At 38.4% G+C, this 17,764-nt stretch overlaps 1 protein-coding gene across 1 annotated transcript in view; it reads left to right on the plus strand.

Moving 5' to 3' along the window:
* LAMB4 (laminin subunit beta 4) overlaps window positions 1-4,335 on the plus strand; it is a 116,868-nt gene extending 112,533 nt beyond the window's left edge. Inside the window, exon 34 of the mRNA XM_019626046.1 lies at window positions 3,601-4,335. Coding sequence (XP_019481591.1) covers window positions 3,601-3,740 — 140 coding nt within the window. The 3' untranslated portion in view covers window positions 3,741-4,335. The remainder of the gene's footprint in view (window positions 1-3,600) is intronic.
* Window positions 4,336-17,764: the final 13,429 nt, after the last annotated feature.

Here is a 17,764-nt window from a genome sequence, read left to right on the forward strand (position 1 = left end):
GGTAAAACTTATGCCAATTTCAATTTATCATGGACACAGTTTAACCACATATGAGTCCACTGAGGAGAGGGAAGCAGGGATTGGGTTTGTACTTAGGGGACTGCAAAGTAAGAAGCCTCTTGCATGGTTTTACCTAAAAGTGTATTAATGAGCATCCACTTGGCATTAATCAGAACAAAGATTTACCTTTGGTCACCTTGAAATGCCCTTTTCCTAACCAATTGGTTCTCAACAGGGGGTGATTTTATTCCCTCCTCTGGGGACAAAAATGTCCAAAGACATTTATGCTTGTCACAACTAGGGAGGTACAACTAGCATCTAGTGGATGGAGGCCAGGGATGTTGCCAAACATCCTATAATGCACAGGACATGCCTCCACCCCCACAACAAACAATTATTCTGCCCGAAGTATCAGTGATGCCAAGGTTGAGAAACCGTGTCCTAATCTATGCTGCTTATTTTCTCACCTCATGCAAATAAATAACTCTTTTGGAGTCAGTATGATCTAGACTCGAGGGCACTAGGTCATCACGTATAGGTATGTAGGTAGCAATCCGGAAGGAATCATATTCTGGACAAGGATTTTGATCAAAATGGAAATTTTGAGGCATACAAAGTGTACACACATAGTATACATACCATCAGAAAGTTCACTGGGATTTTTATTTTCCACAACTACTACTCATGATTTTTCTGGGCAATCATCATGTCATAAAATACCTCTAAACCATCAAGAAATGTCAAATGATGAGCAGTCTAATTTTACTTTTGATTGTATATACAGTCTCCCAAAACTTTAAAATAATCATATTCATTAGTAATATAAGTAACTCTCAAAGTTGTAAAATAACCCAACCTCCTCACTTATAAATGCTTCTTTGTTATAAAATGAGCCTTTGGCCTTACAGCCACTTATGTCATCACTATGACATGACAAAAATGAAAATGCAACATTAGTGTGGGACAAAGTCAGGAAAGACACATGCCAAACTATTAACATTAGTTATTTCTGCAGAGGGGAAGAGGAAAAAGGAAAACACACTTTCTACATTTACAGAATTGTTTCAAAGTAATGAACTTGTGGGCAATTTTTTTTTTCATTTTCAGTATTTTCCTAATCATTTTTAAAAGGAGGTACCGGAAAAGTAAAAAAGACAGAATGTCTTTTACCTTATACTCCACTCCATGGACAATACCATAAAAATCAGTTTCTATTATTCCCAGACCTTGGCCCTTACATTGGAGCAAACACTTTTGCTCCAAAATATAACACAGAAAATATGACATTTTCTGTGTTACATTTTATGTCAGGGTCCAAATTGTTTCCACTTATCCCCATAGACAAAAACTTTCACAGTTTTTGAAATTAGGTTGGAAGAGAAGTTGAAGCTGGGGTCTTCTCCTCAGAGAGGTCTAAATAATGCATTCTTCTTTTCCTCTTTTCATGTTAAGGCTGTTTTCTCGACTCAGCAAGATAGGAAAAACAGACATAGGTTTGGCCACCTTCCCCACTCTGCCTCTTGAGAAGGGCTGAATCACAAGGGCTATTAAGAAGAGATGTCCGTGAGATCCCAGAAAGAAGCCTTCCTTACCTTGGCAGGATCAAAACTGAGACAGTGGAGAATGCGCCCCAGTCTGCAGCCAGGGTCCTTCCATAGAACTTTGTCAGTCAGAGTCCCAGCGAGAAACAGAAAACGTCCTCAGATGTAATTCTGGATCCTGTATTTATTTATAAGCAGAGTTGTGTCCATTGTCTATTCAAGCAGCTCCACTGGGCGGACCGGTCAGCTGGCAAGTCTGCCAGGGGCCGCTTTGGCTGAGAGGCCGGGCCTCTCGCTGGGGGTCTTTCATCCCAGGCTGCTTTGCAGCACGGTGGTTTCAGGGTTCTGCAAGAACCGGCACAGACGCCACAGGGCCTTGAAGTCCTGCAACATCATTTCTTCTACTTCCTATTGGTCAAAACAACTTGTAAAGCCATACCTGGTTTGGGGGAAAGGGTAAATAGACTCTAGTTTCTTGATGGGAGGAACTACCAAAAATGCACAGGAATTAAAGGAATCGACCATGGGTGTGGAAGTTCTGGGTGAGAGCAGCGGTAGGAAGCCATTAGCGTCCCTGGGCCTCAAGGAGCCCGGGAAGCAGGAGTGTGAATGCTGCGAGGCCGGCTGTGAGGGCTGGAGCGGAAGGAAAGGGGCACCACAGGCGCTGGAGCGGAGATGCAAGAACTGCCAGAACCTGCTGCTCAACAGGGATGGAGTCCGCTTGCTGCCATCACTTCTCAGAGCCCAGCAGTGGCCAAGTGTGAAAGGAAGCCAGAGGTCAGGGAGCCAGGTGATGTCATCCTCAGAAGCTGGCTTTCCAGAACACAGCGCAGGGTGGAGAATGGATCTGTGGGGCAAATGAACAGTAGCCGGCACAATCTTATTAGCTTATGTGGTGGAAACACAGGGTATTTTATTATTTTAGAAATACACCTCCAATGCTGAATCGCCTTTTCAATCCCCAAATGATCTACATTTGAAAGTTTCTAGTGACAGAATGCTCACCACCTTCCATAGCAGCGCTTTAGTCTTTGAACAGCCGTGACTACTAGAAAGCATTTATATTCAGACAAAATCTTCATAGAGCTTCCACCTGCTGGTTTCATTTTATTTCGTCAGGATGACCCCAAAAAAACCCCAAACAAACAAAAAAACACATTTACTCTGATTTTCTGGTCCTCAAATACTTGAAAATAGCTATAGCATATGCCCCAAACCTTCTTTCCTTCGTATGAAACATCACCAGTTAATTCAACTTTTGTTCACAGGACAGCTTCAAATTCTTTCACCATCTTGTTCCTTCTTCTATACACATGGCTAGTCGGACAGTTACCCCCACACCAGCGGAGTATCCAGGTGTGATCTGACCAGGTGAAGTGGGACATTTGCTTGCCTTCATTTAGAAGTTCCACTTCAACCTAAAGCCAGTTTCTCTTCTAAAGGCCACCTCACATTGTGAACTGTATCTCTTTCTACCTCTTCCATCCATGACTCTATGGGCTCCTTCTTAGGGTTTAATATGATTCCCAGATAGTTGTTGATTGAAGGATGGATGGATGGATGGATGGATGGGAATACAGCCAGGAAAGTCACTGCTTTGCTTTCACTGTTCAAGGATTTCAATATCAGCAGAGGAGAATGAAATGAAAATGTCAGTCCTTTTTATTGAAATATTGGGAAACACTAAAGTGAAGGACACGTTTTTTAAAAGTAAAGTTAAAATAGAAAGAACAAACCTTTGGAAATAGAGCACTTCACCAAATCCGATCAAGGATTGTCATCTGTCTCTTCATTTCTAATAAATTCTAACTAGCTATAGAATCACATTGATAAATGCCTTGAGGTATAGTATATTTTTTAGGCAGAAATATCAATTTGTCTTCTCTAATCTATGTGAAAGCCTTGACAAGTCTGGTGGAAATAAATGTTTCATCTATTGAATCAAAACATAAAACTAAATATATCTTTACACATAACTTCCTGTGTTTGGTATCACATGGGAATCCAGGAGGAGTCTATCAAATGGAAACATATCATTCACTTCATTTTCTTTTTTCAGACTTAGAAAAGAAGATCCAAGATTTGAATCTAAGTAGACAAGAAAAAGCTGATCAACTGAAACAGCTGGAAGATCAAGTCATTGCCATTAAGAATGAAATTGTTGAACAAGAAAATGAATACGCAACCTGCTTCATTTAGGCAGAGCTGTAGTTAGGTAAAAGCCTGGGCCTTGGTTTCCGGTTTCTGATGAGCAAAGTTGAGGGGCTGTGCTGAGCTCAGGGAACACAGTGGTCAGTCTCTTCGGCCTCCCCTTCCTGGAGCCCTCTCCCTGCTACAGGTCTCAGTGGCTGGAGAGTGGAACTGGGCCCAGGAAATGCCACATCATGTGGAATAAAAAGGGGGAAGTAAGGAGATTGTCCCTGGTTTCAGAAACCTCTCCCCTTGTCTTTTGTAACTTAAAAATAATTAGTTACGTATGATCAGTACGAATCTAAATAGGTATTCTATTTACTAATACTGACTCCTTTCAGTCAATTGAACCTAAGGTTAAATAAATAGCCAGAGGCTGGGGCTGGAGGAAAATGGAGAGTTACTAAAACAACTGGCATAAAGTTTCAGTTAAGCAAATGAATACGTTCTAGAGATCCGCTATACATTTTATATATAGTTAATAATGTATTGTACACTTAAAAATGTGTTAAGAGGGTAGATTTCATATTAAGTGTTCTTACCACAATAAAATAAAAATGAGTAAACTTAAACAAATTAAAATAAATCAGTATCTCTAATACTAGGATAGAATAAATATGGATGGTATATACTAGATTATCCTATATTTTATTTTTTTTTAGGTTTGCTTTATCTGTGAAACTATTATTCTATTCTGAATAAAATGTATACAGTTCAAAATGTAACTTGTTTTTACACCCACTTTCCTACATATTTATTCTCTCAACCAAAGGATTCTGTTTTCCACAAGTGGCACTGGAACAATATTCAAAAACTAAATATTGAACTACTTTCCATAATTTGTCTACAGGCATTTCTGCTGTAAATATCCTACTTATTTTTTAAAAGACTAGCAATTATGTTGTTATTGTTTAGTATAAAATATCAAATTGTCCCATTTCAAATAGGTCTATGCTTTCACGTTAACTTTTTTGTATATACAATATATAATAGAGCACATTGCTGCTGTTTATAGAAGCTATCCTTCAGATAGATTATTTTAAGGGAATCTGGCCCCATGTTTTGAAAAAGAAGTAAATACATCAACACTGATGTGTGAAGAGGAAAAGCAGCTGGACCCATTTCTATTAAGGACCGACTCATAAGAGATGGATTCAAACATTCAACAAAAGGGCTTTAGGATTACACATAAATATGAAATTTCTTAAAATGTAGGTTATTAAGGAAAATTGCAGTTTCCCTCAAGATCCTGAAGAATAATAAAATGAAACTTTCCTACAGGAAGGTCGATCCCAGAAATCTCTCTTGAAATACACGATTGTAATGCACCACATACCCAGCACTTAGATTTGGAAATCTCCACCAAAGAATGGCGCCCAGAATGAACCAGAGAGTTAATAAAAAATACAGTTGCCACAAAATCTAAGTTGTTTAATGTAAAGGATGGAACACATCCCAGCTCCCACCGGGATACTGACTTTCAACGTTGTACAAATGTTAGACTTAATTTTACAAGCATGGTTGTCATTTACAATAGCAACATTCAACTGTTCTGCCTTCTCAGTGGTCAGAGACTTTAAAGTTACATGCTAGAGAGTGTGGAAAGGGTTGAAGAGGGGAGAATTTCTGTCCTCTGATGGGGAGGCTGTTGAGCTCTGGAGAGACAGAAAATTCCCCAGCCATGAAGAAAGCACAGTAACCTGGGGAATCCACAGCAAGATAGCCCATCGTCTCCGTGGGCCTCCGGGGTTGCAGTGTGATGAAGTTAGGAAGTGTGTGATGCCCTTTGGAAAGACTGCAATTACAAAAGTGGTTATGCTATCTAAATTTTGATGTTTAAATAATAAGCGTATAATTATCTTTAAAAAATACGTACATAGTGCTCGCTTCGGCAGCACATATACTAAAAAACATGTACACATGTGAGAAATCTCATTCTTCATGAATGTCAGATAAATCATCTGAACTTCTATTACTTGCCGTATCAGTTGTTCAAGCTGTGGCCAAGGCAAAGTTTCAATGAAACAATCTCTTATCCAATGCAAAGTAACTTGACAATGTATAGCAGGATCTCTCCTAAGACCAATGGAACCTGTATATTAAGAAAATCACCTTAAACACGGGGAAGCTTTGTGAATAATTCATTGCAGCACTACTTATGTCAAACAATGCAAAGAATCCAAATAACTAAGAATAAAAAATAAATAAATATTATTATTTTACCAGACTGAGTTCTTGGTGGCAAACACTGAAAACCAAAGATAGTTTATTTAGCAGTAAAGGAATTTACAGAAAGGTTGTCTGATAGCACATAGAATTGAACAAATGACTGGAGAAAATGTAACCACGGACACTTATGCAGGTGGGGTATATCCAAAGTCACACCTTGGTGACACTCAGGTTAGACTGCTAATGCTGGCCCTCCAGACACTCTCCACTATCCCATCTCCTTCCAGCTGTCTCTGCGCCATGTGTCACTCTCTCATGCCTGGTAGAATAAGGATCCAGTTCACTGAGCCTCTTCTTGTGCCCTGGCTGCCAGGGAGTGAAAAGAGAGAATATCTGCCCCCTTTGGCTTTGGTACTGGGAGGGGAGTTTAGCCTCCACCTATCTTTGGAATCTTCCAAGGTAGGGAGTGTTTCGGCGCCAGGCATCAAAAAATTTAAAAATTTCCATTATAGCCTACTTCTTTACTTCCATTTAATATCATAATACATTCTTTATCCTATATTTTCTTCTAAAACAAAAACAAATGTTTCATCAAGCATATGTTGCACTCACTCAGCCTCTGAGAGCACAGCTACCTGCCTTTGAGGGAACCAACCCAAAGACCCATCACCCACCAAGCCACCAGCTCAGAGGCTGTGGTCTCACTGCGCTCTGCTCCTTCCCTTTCTGTGACCATTCTGTTTTGAACTGCAGCTTGTAATGAAAATAGTGGCGTTCACCACCAACATCCATCAAGTATAGAATAGTGGGGGAAAAGAAGGGAGATAAACATGAAAGTAAATATTTATTTTATATTTTCTAAAAAAAAAAAGTAAGTACATACAAAACACTACATATTGAGAAGCAGAGATTGAGGTTGCAGACTTCATTTCTGTAACTTCACGAGGCTGTAGTTGGGATCATAAACCCAAATACATTTAGTACTCATTCCATGTGCCCTCTGCCTTTAGCAAGTATCTCTATATCAGGTACAGTGACCCAAACCTTCCCTCCGGAGTCCTGAGCCTTGAAGGTCCTACCTGTAGGGGTAGAGGGCTCTTACATTACACTTTCCCCTGAACGTGGCTGGATTAGATTGTCTAGACTGTAGCTGCACCCCACCCTGCTGCCACTGTGGACCCCCAGATCTATTTATTTCTCTTGAAAATTCAATATAATTACCCCAGGCAAAATTATAATCTCCCCCTTTTTTTGGCCTGTTTATCCTTTAACATGAGAATCCAGCAATAGCTGGGTATTGGTGTCTATTTCTTTTCTTTTCTTTTTCTTTTTTTGATATGTATTTCAATTCAGTGGAACGACTATTGTATTACCTAGTAAAAACATTCTTCCTTGGAGATCAGAGCCCAAAGTCAAAGGTACAGGAAGTGAAATTTTGCCTGTGAGTCATTTGGATATAATTGTGAGCAGTGTCACATACATTTCCATTCTTGGTTTTAGATCCATGTGTTCTGCCCATAGGATGCTCCAACCGCTTTCATGGTAGAATGGCTCTGCCTCCCATCTAAGAAAGATCATTTGTTGTGAGTAGCAACAAAACAGTTAATTAATAAATTAATTAAAGTATGTAAGGCACCTATACAACATGATAGTCAACTGATAATATGATCAAAAGATACATTTTAATTCTTCATATAAAATATTTACATGCATCAACATTCACACATTTTCTTTGCCTTTGTTATGATTATTCTAATAGTTTTCTAAATTTGAGTTAAGTGAACACTACATCCACCTAGCACTGGCCGATCTATTGAGGTGTGTGAGTGACCAATGTAGAGACATGTAGACTGAATTCTGAGTACCCCAGAGCAGGAGTTAAGTGAAGGGCAGTTGTTAGAGATCCAAAGTTGGTACCAAGAGTAGGGACCAGGCTGTAGAGACTGACACCGGCAAGATTCAATAATTGGGGCAGGCAGACAGATCTGAGACACTGAATGCAGAAGGGAGAGCAAGGCAGTGGACAGCAGACGGGGTAGGTCACACATGATACGGGTGTGCCAGAAAGCATGTTCCCAGAGGCCAGGGAGAAACATTTGCACCGCAGCCAGTCACATCAGAAAATCATTATGGAGATCAGGAAACAAGTGACTATGAGGTAGCTGGTGTGGCCCATTTAGAAAACAATTCAGCGTCTTCTCCTTAATTAGAAACCAATCCCAGGTGAAGGGCAGCTCATGGCCCGTAGGTGAGTGCCATTCACCAAAAGCACCAACGGGCAACATGAAGTGAAGGAAAACCGATAGTAGATCCTGGTAAGGACAAATGAGCCTGATGGGGCACGGGCTAGAAACTGCTGTCCAGTATTCATTCCCCGCTTCTTTCTTTTGCTAACAGAACTCCTCCATGTTTTAACCGCACACGTGGCTACCTACTTAGACTACCTTCCTAAACCTCCCATTACCCAATTAAAATTTTTTCAAGCATCACATGAAACCTGATCACCATATGGTTCAGCCCCTCTAAAAATGTAATTGAGAACAATTCAAATCTTTACATCAAAATTTAGAGGAAAGAAAATGTCAAAATGGAACAGAATACATACATAGGACAAAAATCCGTTCCCTATCTCTCCCACTGTGAAGACCAGGCTCCACAGCAGCTGTTGAAAATCCTCTCCTCTCTCTGCAAACTCCTCCCCACTAAAAACTCCCCAACCAAGGAGCTGTTCTCACAAAACGTTTCATTCTCATGGGCTCCCTCTTTTTCCTTCTAAAATCTAGTCTCTTCCCTTTGCACTTGGTCAATCTCTTTTCCCTGCCATGTATGTTTGTTTACAAGACTGTTGATATTTTCCAAGTTACTCGGCCATAAATTAGGGGTGAGCCATTCCCAAGTGAAGGTCACAGGCTCAAAGACATGCAACAGTTGCACTTCCCAGGCGGAGCTCAGGGAGTCAGGCTAGAGGAGAGGCTTTCCTTTTCTTTCAATCACACTTCGTCTAGGAAAAAGTGATTGCATTAAGTGGCTATGCAGGAAATGTTAAAGAACACATTTTAAAACATATATAAATATAAAGGCTATGTACATATACTTGAGTTATACAAATTTTGTATAAATGCAACTATAATTTGTAGGCTTCTCAGTAATCTTGAACATTAAACAAATCAGTTTACTCAAACCCTCCTGTGTACAAACACCAGCATGTACACACCCACGCTTCCCCCTCCCCACCCCATCCCAAAACATGCTTGAATAGACATTCTTTTTCATTCACTGTATGCTTCTAACTAAAAGTTTTTTCCCAGCCCTGGTTTGGGTGCTTCAGAAAAGTGAAGAATTTATGAACTTCAATCAAAGAGTTCTCACAGGCTTTTTCCATTATAAGCTTTAAGGCTTTCAGCCACAGCGCTGCCTGCTTACACTTTATGGCAGCCCCTGTTGGTTCTTTTATGTTTCCTGCCCTCAGCCCTCTGTTTCTTCCATCTTCTTGTGAGAGAGTGAAGGAAGGAGGTTTTTTTCCCCCTCTCCCTCCAACATAAGGCAGCCGAAGCAGAGCTTTCTGCACACCTGCTCATCCATCAGCACCCAGCTTCTCTTTGGGGCAGAATTTGAACCTACATATGATCGTTAGGTTTACTCATTTAAATGCTGTGAGTGGCCATTCCGGGAGGCTTCCACTGCCCTAGCAACCTGCCTGCTTCCACCTGCCAAGTGAATGAACGTGGCTAGACAAAATAAGCTTACCACCTTCTATATCAAACATATTGATCAGAATGTATGGGGTTTTTGAACCAAAATGCAGTGTTTTCTTCCTGTTCATGTAAATTGTGTGATTTTTAACAGTTAGGTGTTTGATTCATAGTGATATCTGACATAGATCCAAATACAGCCATAGTTCTCTGTTGACAAATACCTAGGGAATAGGTGGCTGGCTGTATTTTCTTATATTTACTTGGTGATCCTAGATTACATACCCTCCATTTCAAAGTGCTCTCTAGTCATCCCAAAATGGCACCCAGAATTAAAATCTAATCTTTAGTACCAGTACTTCCTTGCAGGGAAGACTTTGAAATATTTAGCCTACAAACATTCACAGTAAAAAACATTAAAATCTACCAGTGGAAGATATTACCCCTGATGGGAAAAGACACAAAATGACTGTGTCAGGAAAGCACTACATATGACTGAGCAAGCTCTTAGACACTAGCTGCAGGCATCTCAGCGATCTCACATGGTAAACTCCCTAAGACTGCCTCTCTTGCAGGGAAGAGGTTTAAGAAATCCAAGATTAGAGGAGTAGTAAATTGGAGGCAGGGGGATTATCACTTTGTGATGTCTAACTATTACATTGTTTTGTACACCTGAAACTAATAAAAAAATAAAATTTAAAAAATTTTAAAAAAAGAAATCCAAGGTGCAAGAGATTTAACAAATTCCCTAGTCCTGATCCCTCACTTTCTGAAAAGTACTGAAATGAATTTAGCCAAGGTCACACAGCTAGTTGGCAGAAATGCCAAGACAGGTGTGATAGGAAATATACTCTGTGATAATATTCATTGTGTTGTACCCTTTCCTTCAAGACAACTTGCTCTTTTAACTGGTCTTAGGCTCTATTAAATGGACCATGGAATATAGCAGAATTAACTTAAATTGACTCACCTATTTCTTTACATAAATGGTCTATTTTAGAAATTAAGTATTTTGAACCTGGTAGTAGACGTTTCTCAGAAAGTAATTCTGCTTGAAAGAAAACAAATAGAAAAACTTTATCCCTAATGTTAGTGAACAAAAATGTATAATCTTTTGGGGCTAATATGTTTTGAAAATACCCAACTGAGAATATAGTTGTAGTTATTAAACACTTTCAATAGAATTATTTTCAGCCTTCAAAACATTCCATGTATTTTTTTAAAATAGGGCTGTTCTTATAAATAACAAGGTGGGCCAAAATTTAGATATTAAGCTTTATTATATCATTTATTACATCAAATTTATTACAATAGATTAAACAAAATTTATTTGATTACGTAGAAAAACAAAGTCAACCCAACTACTGAAAGAACGACTTGATTGGGAGCATTAGTTCTGTAGGATATACAACCAATTTCTAAGACTCTGTAATAACCAAACAGCTATCCAGATTATTATCTCTGTTAAAGTGAGTATCTAAATTAACCCAGTTTTTTTCTTGATTCTCAGTTACTTGAGCTTATTAAAAGGATCACCATCCTGTGAACTTTCTAGAAAGGAGTAGAAATGGCAGTTTAATGGAGCCTGAAAATCTATAGAGCAAACTGGTGTTGAGGATTGCAGAGAATTGTATGATAGGAAGAAGCTCGAAGCTTGGAAAAGCTGTGTAAACATTACATATCTAAAGATAAACACTTGGGGAGCTTTATGACGCTAAGGTTTAGCTTTGTGTTGGCCATACTGCATTGTGACTCATCTAGGAAAGGCAAAATATGGAATGGAAAAGATCAAATATTCAAGATTAAGAGAACAATTGCTTTCATTTGGAAAGAGGAAGTCTAACAGTTTTTACAAATAAATGTAAAAAAATCAGTGTAGTTATATATGACATGTTTTAAGTCATAGTTTTATTTTTAAAAATACCAGTTCTGTTCTTCAACTTTTCAGACCACCAAATCTTCTATATACATCTTCTCTATCTTTCTATATAGTAGATATATAGAAATATGTATACTAAATTTTATCCTTACATTCAATTTTCTTTTAACCCATTTTGGAGGGCAACTCTAATATACAGACAATTTGAAAGATTTAAACATGTACATAAACACATTTCTCTGTAAGAAAAAAAAAGAAGCTTTCAACTTGAACACAGCTTACCATATTTTGATTAGAACATAGGAAATGGTTAACAAAAATTAATCATGGCTACCATAACATTGCATTCAAACCAAAATAGACCATAACACTTCCTACTCAACTCAAACTCAAGTTTCTATTAAGTAGCTGCAGATTTTAAGAGATAGCAGCAGGCTTGATTTGATTTTCCCTAGTGTTGGAGGGCCAGAAGAACACTCTTTTCTTAGGGATATGAACATTGCCGAATATGTCCATCTAGGCTGCAGAGTCTATTAAAGTGAACTATACATCTAAACATAAAGGGTCACTTTTAAGAAAGCAACCACAGGAAACTCTCTTAATTTTGAAATAATATTTTAGAACAAGGCTATACATGTTCATTATGGAAAAAAAAATCATAAAGTAAAGGGGGAAGAGCTATTTACTAGTATGGGCTGTATATACAGAAAATTCCTGGATGGTCCCACTTTTAGTCCCTCAAGAAATATAACATACATATAATATACTTTTGTTTCATAATTAGAGCCTACTTTTCCCTCTTATATCATAGAAATAAGCCCCATCTTTTTAAGCAATTGTTTAGTATTCCATTACAGGGGTCTAGCATAATTACTTAACTAATCCCCTATTGATAATCTATCAGGTTATCGCCAGTTTTTCTCTTGTTATAAACAATAGTATAAACATCTTTATATTCATTATTTGGCATATTTTTCCAGAGTTAAAGTTATATATACAAGTATTTTAAATTTAAATGTATTTCAAATTGCCCTCCAGAAATGTACAGGGTCATCTCTCCCCAGTGATCCTTTATGCTAGTGTCCTCACGAACCTCATTACAGATGCGGTCACAAGACTGGGGGACATTGACTCACCATTTTTTTTTATATATCATCACCACCTTGCCACTTCTCACATGATTATGAAAGTGCGGTTTGCTTCTTGGTAATTCTCATATCGATTTACACTCTCCCCATTACAGTACAGAGCAGTCGCTGAGCGAGTTTGTTAATATTGTATATATTAATACTTCATGTATCTAAATCACAACAAAATGCTCATGTTTTTATATTTCCCATGGAAGAAAATGAAATATGCCATCTGCTTTGTTAAAGTACTAATGTGCTTTAGGGATGACTCATTCTGGCTGAAGTATTTCCTGTGAATGTTTTCTCCCCAGAAAGCACAACAAGCATAGTTCTAGGCATGTATTAAATTAATGCATTCAACTAATATCTGATGAGCTCTGTGCTCAGTGCTGGGGAAATCAGGGTGCTCTCAAAGGTACTTGCAATTTAGCACAAATGAAAAATATATTCGTATACTAACCATATATTTGGTGAATACCTACAATGTGTTCTGTGCTGGTGCTGGGGATACAGCAGTGAGTGTGAGAGGTGGGGGTGCCTGGCCTCATGCATAACACATCTATTCTAGAACAATCTAGAAGACCTTCTCCAATAGACGTATGTCCAAGTATTGTACCTGGGCAGTGGAATTGAGAAGGTCACAATTGTGAAGTATCATCAGAAGTGGACCATGAACATAGCAGAGAAGAGGGAGAAAACATTTCAGGCAGAAGGAACTGGATGGGCCAAAACTGGGTTTGGGTTTCGAGAATGGTGAGTACATCGAGGCTAGAGCTTGGTGTGGTGGGAGGCTAGTATTCTCAAAGTGTAGAGATGAGAGGTTATATAGGGGCCAGATTTCAAAGAGCCTGCAGAGTGTGCTGAGGTACCTGGACTTTGAACTTATTTCACTGATAAGGAAACTGGGGCACACAGAAATGTGACTTACATGGTCCCAATTTAAGAGCCTTCCCATGTCATTCAATAAATCCATTAGTGACTATAAATAATAAATTTAACTCCATAGGTCTGAACTTGTATTTCAAGGTAAGAACCTAGACAGCGTCAACATTTATGCCATGCTTTATTCAAAGTATAACAAATATTTATACTTCAAAAAAGACTTAGGGTTAGAATTTTTATTTTTAATTACACCAGTAGTAGACAAATATATTCTCCTTATTTAAAAAAAGTTAAAATGTTACAGATAAGGCCAGAGTTCCCTTTAACTCTCTTCCCAAACACAATCCCTGTATATTCCTTTAAAGTACCCACTTATCCACTGGCTATGCCTCTTTCTTGAACTTTATCAGTGTCTATTCATGTATATATATTTATGTTTATCAAAATAAAAAATTGTAATGTTCTTCCTTCATCTTAGACTTTACTTTAACCCTTGTTGATCTTTACCAATAGTGTATACATTTAAGATACCCCTGGCCTTCTCTAAACATAGAATATATACCATTGGTCCATAGCAGTGCTTGGCATACAGGAAGTGCTCAGGAAATGTTCAAGAATGAGAGAGAGATTTGCTGCTGAGGCTTAAGGTACTAATTGGGTAGAGAGGTGGAGCTCCTGAGGTCAAAGGTCAACCAAATTGTGGTGATTATCACCACTTGTATTGTCCAAGTAGATGACTGAATGGTCAGCTTCACATTCCATGATTCCCAAATAGGATCACCAAGAAATCATTTAGGCCTAGAGGTTCACAGCAACATTTCATTAGCCATCTTGAAAAGAGCAAACACATCCTACAAATTCTTTGTCAGGCACACAGCCCAGTATGTGAAGCAGCACCTGATCCTGGAGTGAAACCTAGTGCTGACATGTTTCTGGTGTGATAAAAACACCGCACTGGGCTCTGGGTGGGCTGGTCTTCACAAACCTGATTAACAGCCTTGGCAGCAGCAAGTACAGCAGCCGTGATGAAAGAAATGCTTTCTTCCCAGAAGAGCAGTCTGGTTCTTAGAGGAACTGTTGTTGTAGAGTTAATTCTTCCAGAAGACCAAGGGCATTATGGTTGGGGAAGATAAAGCTGCTATTTGAGAGGAGATGGCTTTTACCAGCATTTCCATCACTTCTGAAATATGCTCAGATCACAGATCCATCTTCCCAGGGTAACAATACTGGATTGAGAATTAGGCTCCATTCCAGTACGAGCCATAAGTAGTACTGGAGCATGTAACTTGCTAATTAAATCCAGTTTCCTGGATCACCCTAGGTAATAATTAACAACTCAGAACTAAGAGATAGGTTTGCAGTAAGAGTACATTAGACTATTAGTTCAAGCTTCTGGTACAAGGATATTGCCTAGTTTCCAATTATTGGTTAAATGAGAAGTGCTTTTTCATTCAATAAACATCCCAGGGACCTACTATGTGCTAGGCATGGGGCTAGGAATTCACGGGGAGATGTATGAGGACTTCAAGAGCTCACTGGGAGCTGAGCTTGACCTTTCAAATGGAGAAAGAATCTGGATAAAAAAAGCAAGGAGGATTTTTTAAAATTAAAATATTGAAATATAGAAAGTCCTCTTTTTTTCCTCTGGATAGTACTGAATTTCAACATTGTTACAAAATAACACCATCAGCTAAAATAAAACTTTCAAAATCTTTAAACTGCAACTTTAGGTACATTGCTATAAAAGATGAACTGAATTGTTAAGTAAACTTTTAAGAAAATTCTAAGACTTAACTATCAACCACTGAGTGTTAGCTGCCTATTCAATTTGACACTGGTGATCTCAATAAATGTTTTAAAACAAAGCAGTCCTCAAATTTTTAGATGCCAATGCATTTTGTCCAAGTGTATAGCTCAGATCAAAAATAACATTTTAAATTATTTATAGTAAATAGTTGTAATAACTTATTAAACTTCTAATATAAATTTTTTTAAAGTTTACAAATATAACTAGCATAGGTGACAAAAGCTGAGTAGAGAAATAAAACCCCTTATTTTTGATGGTCCTAAATTTCATTATCTGTGAACTGGCAAGCATTTGTGTTTAAATTCTTAGTGCCCTTCCTTCTTTAGGTAGGGCACTCATGAAGGAAGGTAATGATTTGCGAAAAAAATGAAACTTGGGTTCATGACTAGTATTCAGGTCTTAAGGTATTTAATTGACTACATTTAAGTTAATCCTGCTGTGAATCTGATGAAATGTTTAAAGAGCTTTCCTAAAGCTCTCTAGCCTCACTTCAGACATTCATCTTTCTCCCACTCATTTTCAAAGTGCCAGGTTAGCAACCAGATACTAAAATCCGTAAACAAAGAATAAACAGTGAACTAAAAAAACGTGTCCCATTTAGAGTGTTAAATATAGATTAGAAAATGGAAAGAAAAAAAGAAAGAAAGAAACCAGTTTGGAATCCATGGACAAAGATGGGTAGAAAGAAAGTGCCACCCCATCTCCCGTTGCATCTGTATTGCCATCTTGTCACTTTTTTGGAGGTGAAATCAATGGTTTGTAGCCTTGCAGAAGGCCTGAATGGTGGATAAAGAGAATGGATGAAGCCTTTTTACACCTATTTTAGTGCCTATCTTAAAACACTAAAATATAGACTTGGGTACACTCTCATTTGTGATATTTCTTTTGAGATATTTAAGTATAGACAGATAACCATTTTTAAGACACTGTTGATAAAGACCTCCTTGAATCAGCCAGGATAAACTAAGTTATGTTGCAGTTTAAACAAAAAACCTCCCAAATCTCAAGCTAAAAACAGCAAAGGTTTATAACTCTCTCATGCTACATATCTAAAAAAATGAATTGGCTAAGGTGATGTAGGCTTGCTTCAGGCACAGCTGGAACAAGAAACTCCAAGGTGGTTCCTGCAGGATATGCCCTGTTGCTTCCCTCAGCTCTGCTTTCCTCTGTGTTGGCCCCAGTCTCAAAAAACCTCCACCAGTTCCAGGCTGACATTCATATTAACTCCAAGTCTAGGGAAAGAGAGAGGCTTTCTTCTCTACAATGAAAATCCCAGTAATTCGTGCAAAAGTCCCAGAAGTGACCTAATTGGAAATGTTGAATTGCATTCCCATTCTTGAACCAATTGCTGGGAAGGGGAAGTGGAACTGCACTGATTAGCCTGGATCCCATAGAGGGATTAGCATTGTCTGAATTATGTGGGTTGACAATATGAAAGGATTAGTCTTTTCAAAAAAAAAAATCTAGGTGCTGTTACCAGATGAAGGAATGTTAATGAAGTCCAAACAGAAGTTTTTATCATGTGGTCCAAGACTAAAAATGCTATGACTCCCTGCCTGATCCTGACCCTCATGGTTTCCATGTTACAGAGGGTGACAACCCCTAAGTGCTCCCTTAACCTTATAAGGAAGGGTTATTCAATTTTAGTTACTCCTCCAACAAGTAGATATTGACTGTGTCTGCCAACTGATGAGAATACAATTCCAATAAAATACACTCCTTGTCCTCAAAGAGCTTCTGGGGGCAAGAACACTTAATATAAAATCCCTGTCCTACATATTACAAAAGAGGAGTGTGTAGAAAGTGCTGTGTAACATTTGTCCTGAATCTTATTGGTCATTGAACTTACTTTTCTTGATCAATTCTGAACTCAAAAAGTACACTTAAATCTAATTTTCAAAACAGCAAAATCTAGTATTTTTCATGAGTGATATCTAAATAGCCAGGTTTTAGGATCTAAGTATCAAAGTCTAGAATGTGACATTTTTGTTTCATTGTCAATTCATGATTTAAAATGAGATGCATAATTCCAGACAAGAAAAAGCTAACGGAGTTCATCACCACCAAACCAGTATTACAAAAAATGTTAAAGGGAGTTCTTTAAGGAGATGAAAGGGAAAAAAAGATAAACAATATGAATAATAAAATGCAATAGCTACCTATCTATCAGCAATTACTTTATTTTTATTTTATTTTTTAAAGATTTTATTGGGGAATTAGGAGAGGGGAACAGTGTTGGGGAATTGGGGAAGGGGAACAGACAAGTTGCTGTCCTTTTGTTCTTCAGTCTAGTTGTGGAGGACTTCGCTTCACTGGTCCATGTTGGTATTGTGATCATTGTGCTCTTCCTGGCTGAGGCAGATCGGTTGCCAGACCTTGGACAGCCACCCACGGCAGCTCACAGCAGCTCAAGCTGGCTGCAGGCCACTCACGGTGGCCTACGGCAGCCCACTGCAGCAGGGGCTGCAGCCTAT

Source organism: Hipposideros armiger, unplaced genomic scaffold, assembly GCF_001890085.2.
Source record: "Hipposideros armiger isolate ML-2016 unplaced genomic scaffold, ASM189008v1 scaffold_655, whole genome shotgun sequence".
In the NCBI taxonomy this organism is placed as follows: domain Eukaryota; kingdom Metazoa; phylum Chordata; class Mammalia; order Chiroptera; family Hipposideridae; genus Hipposideros; species Hipposideros armiger.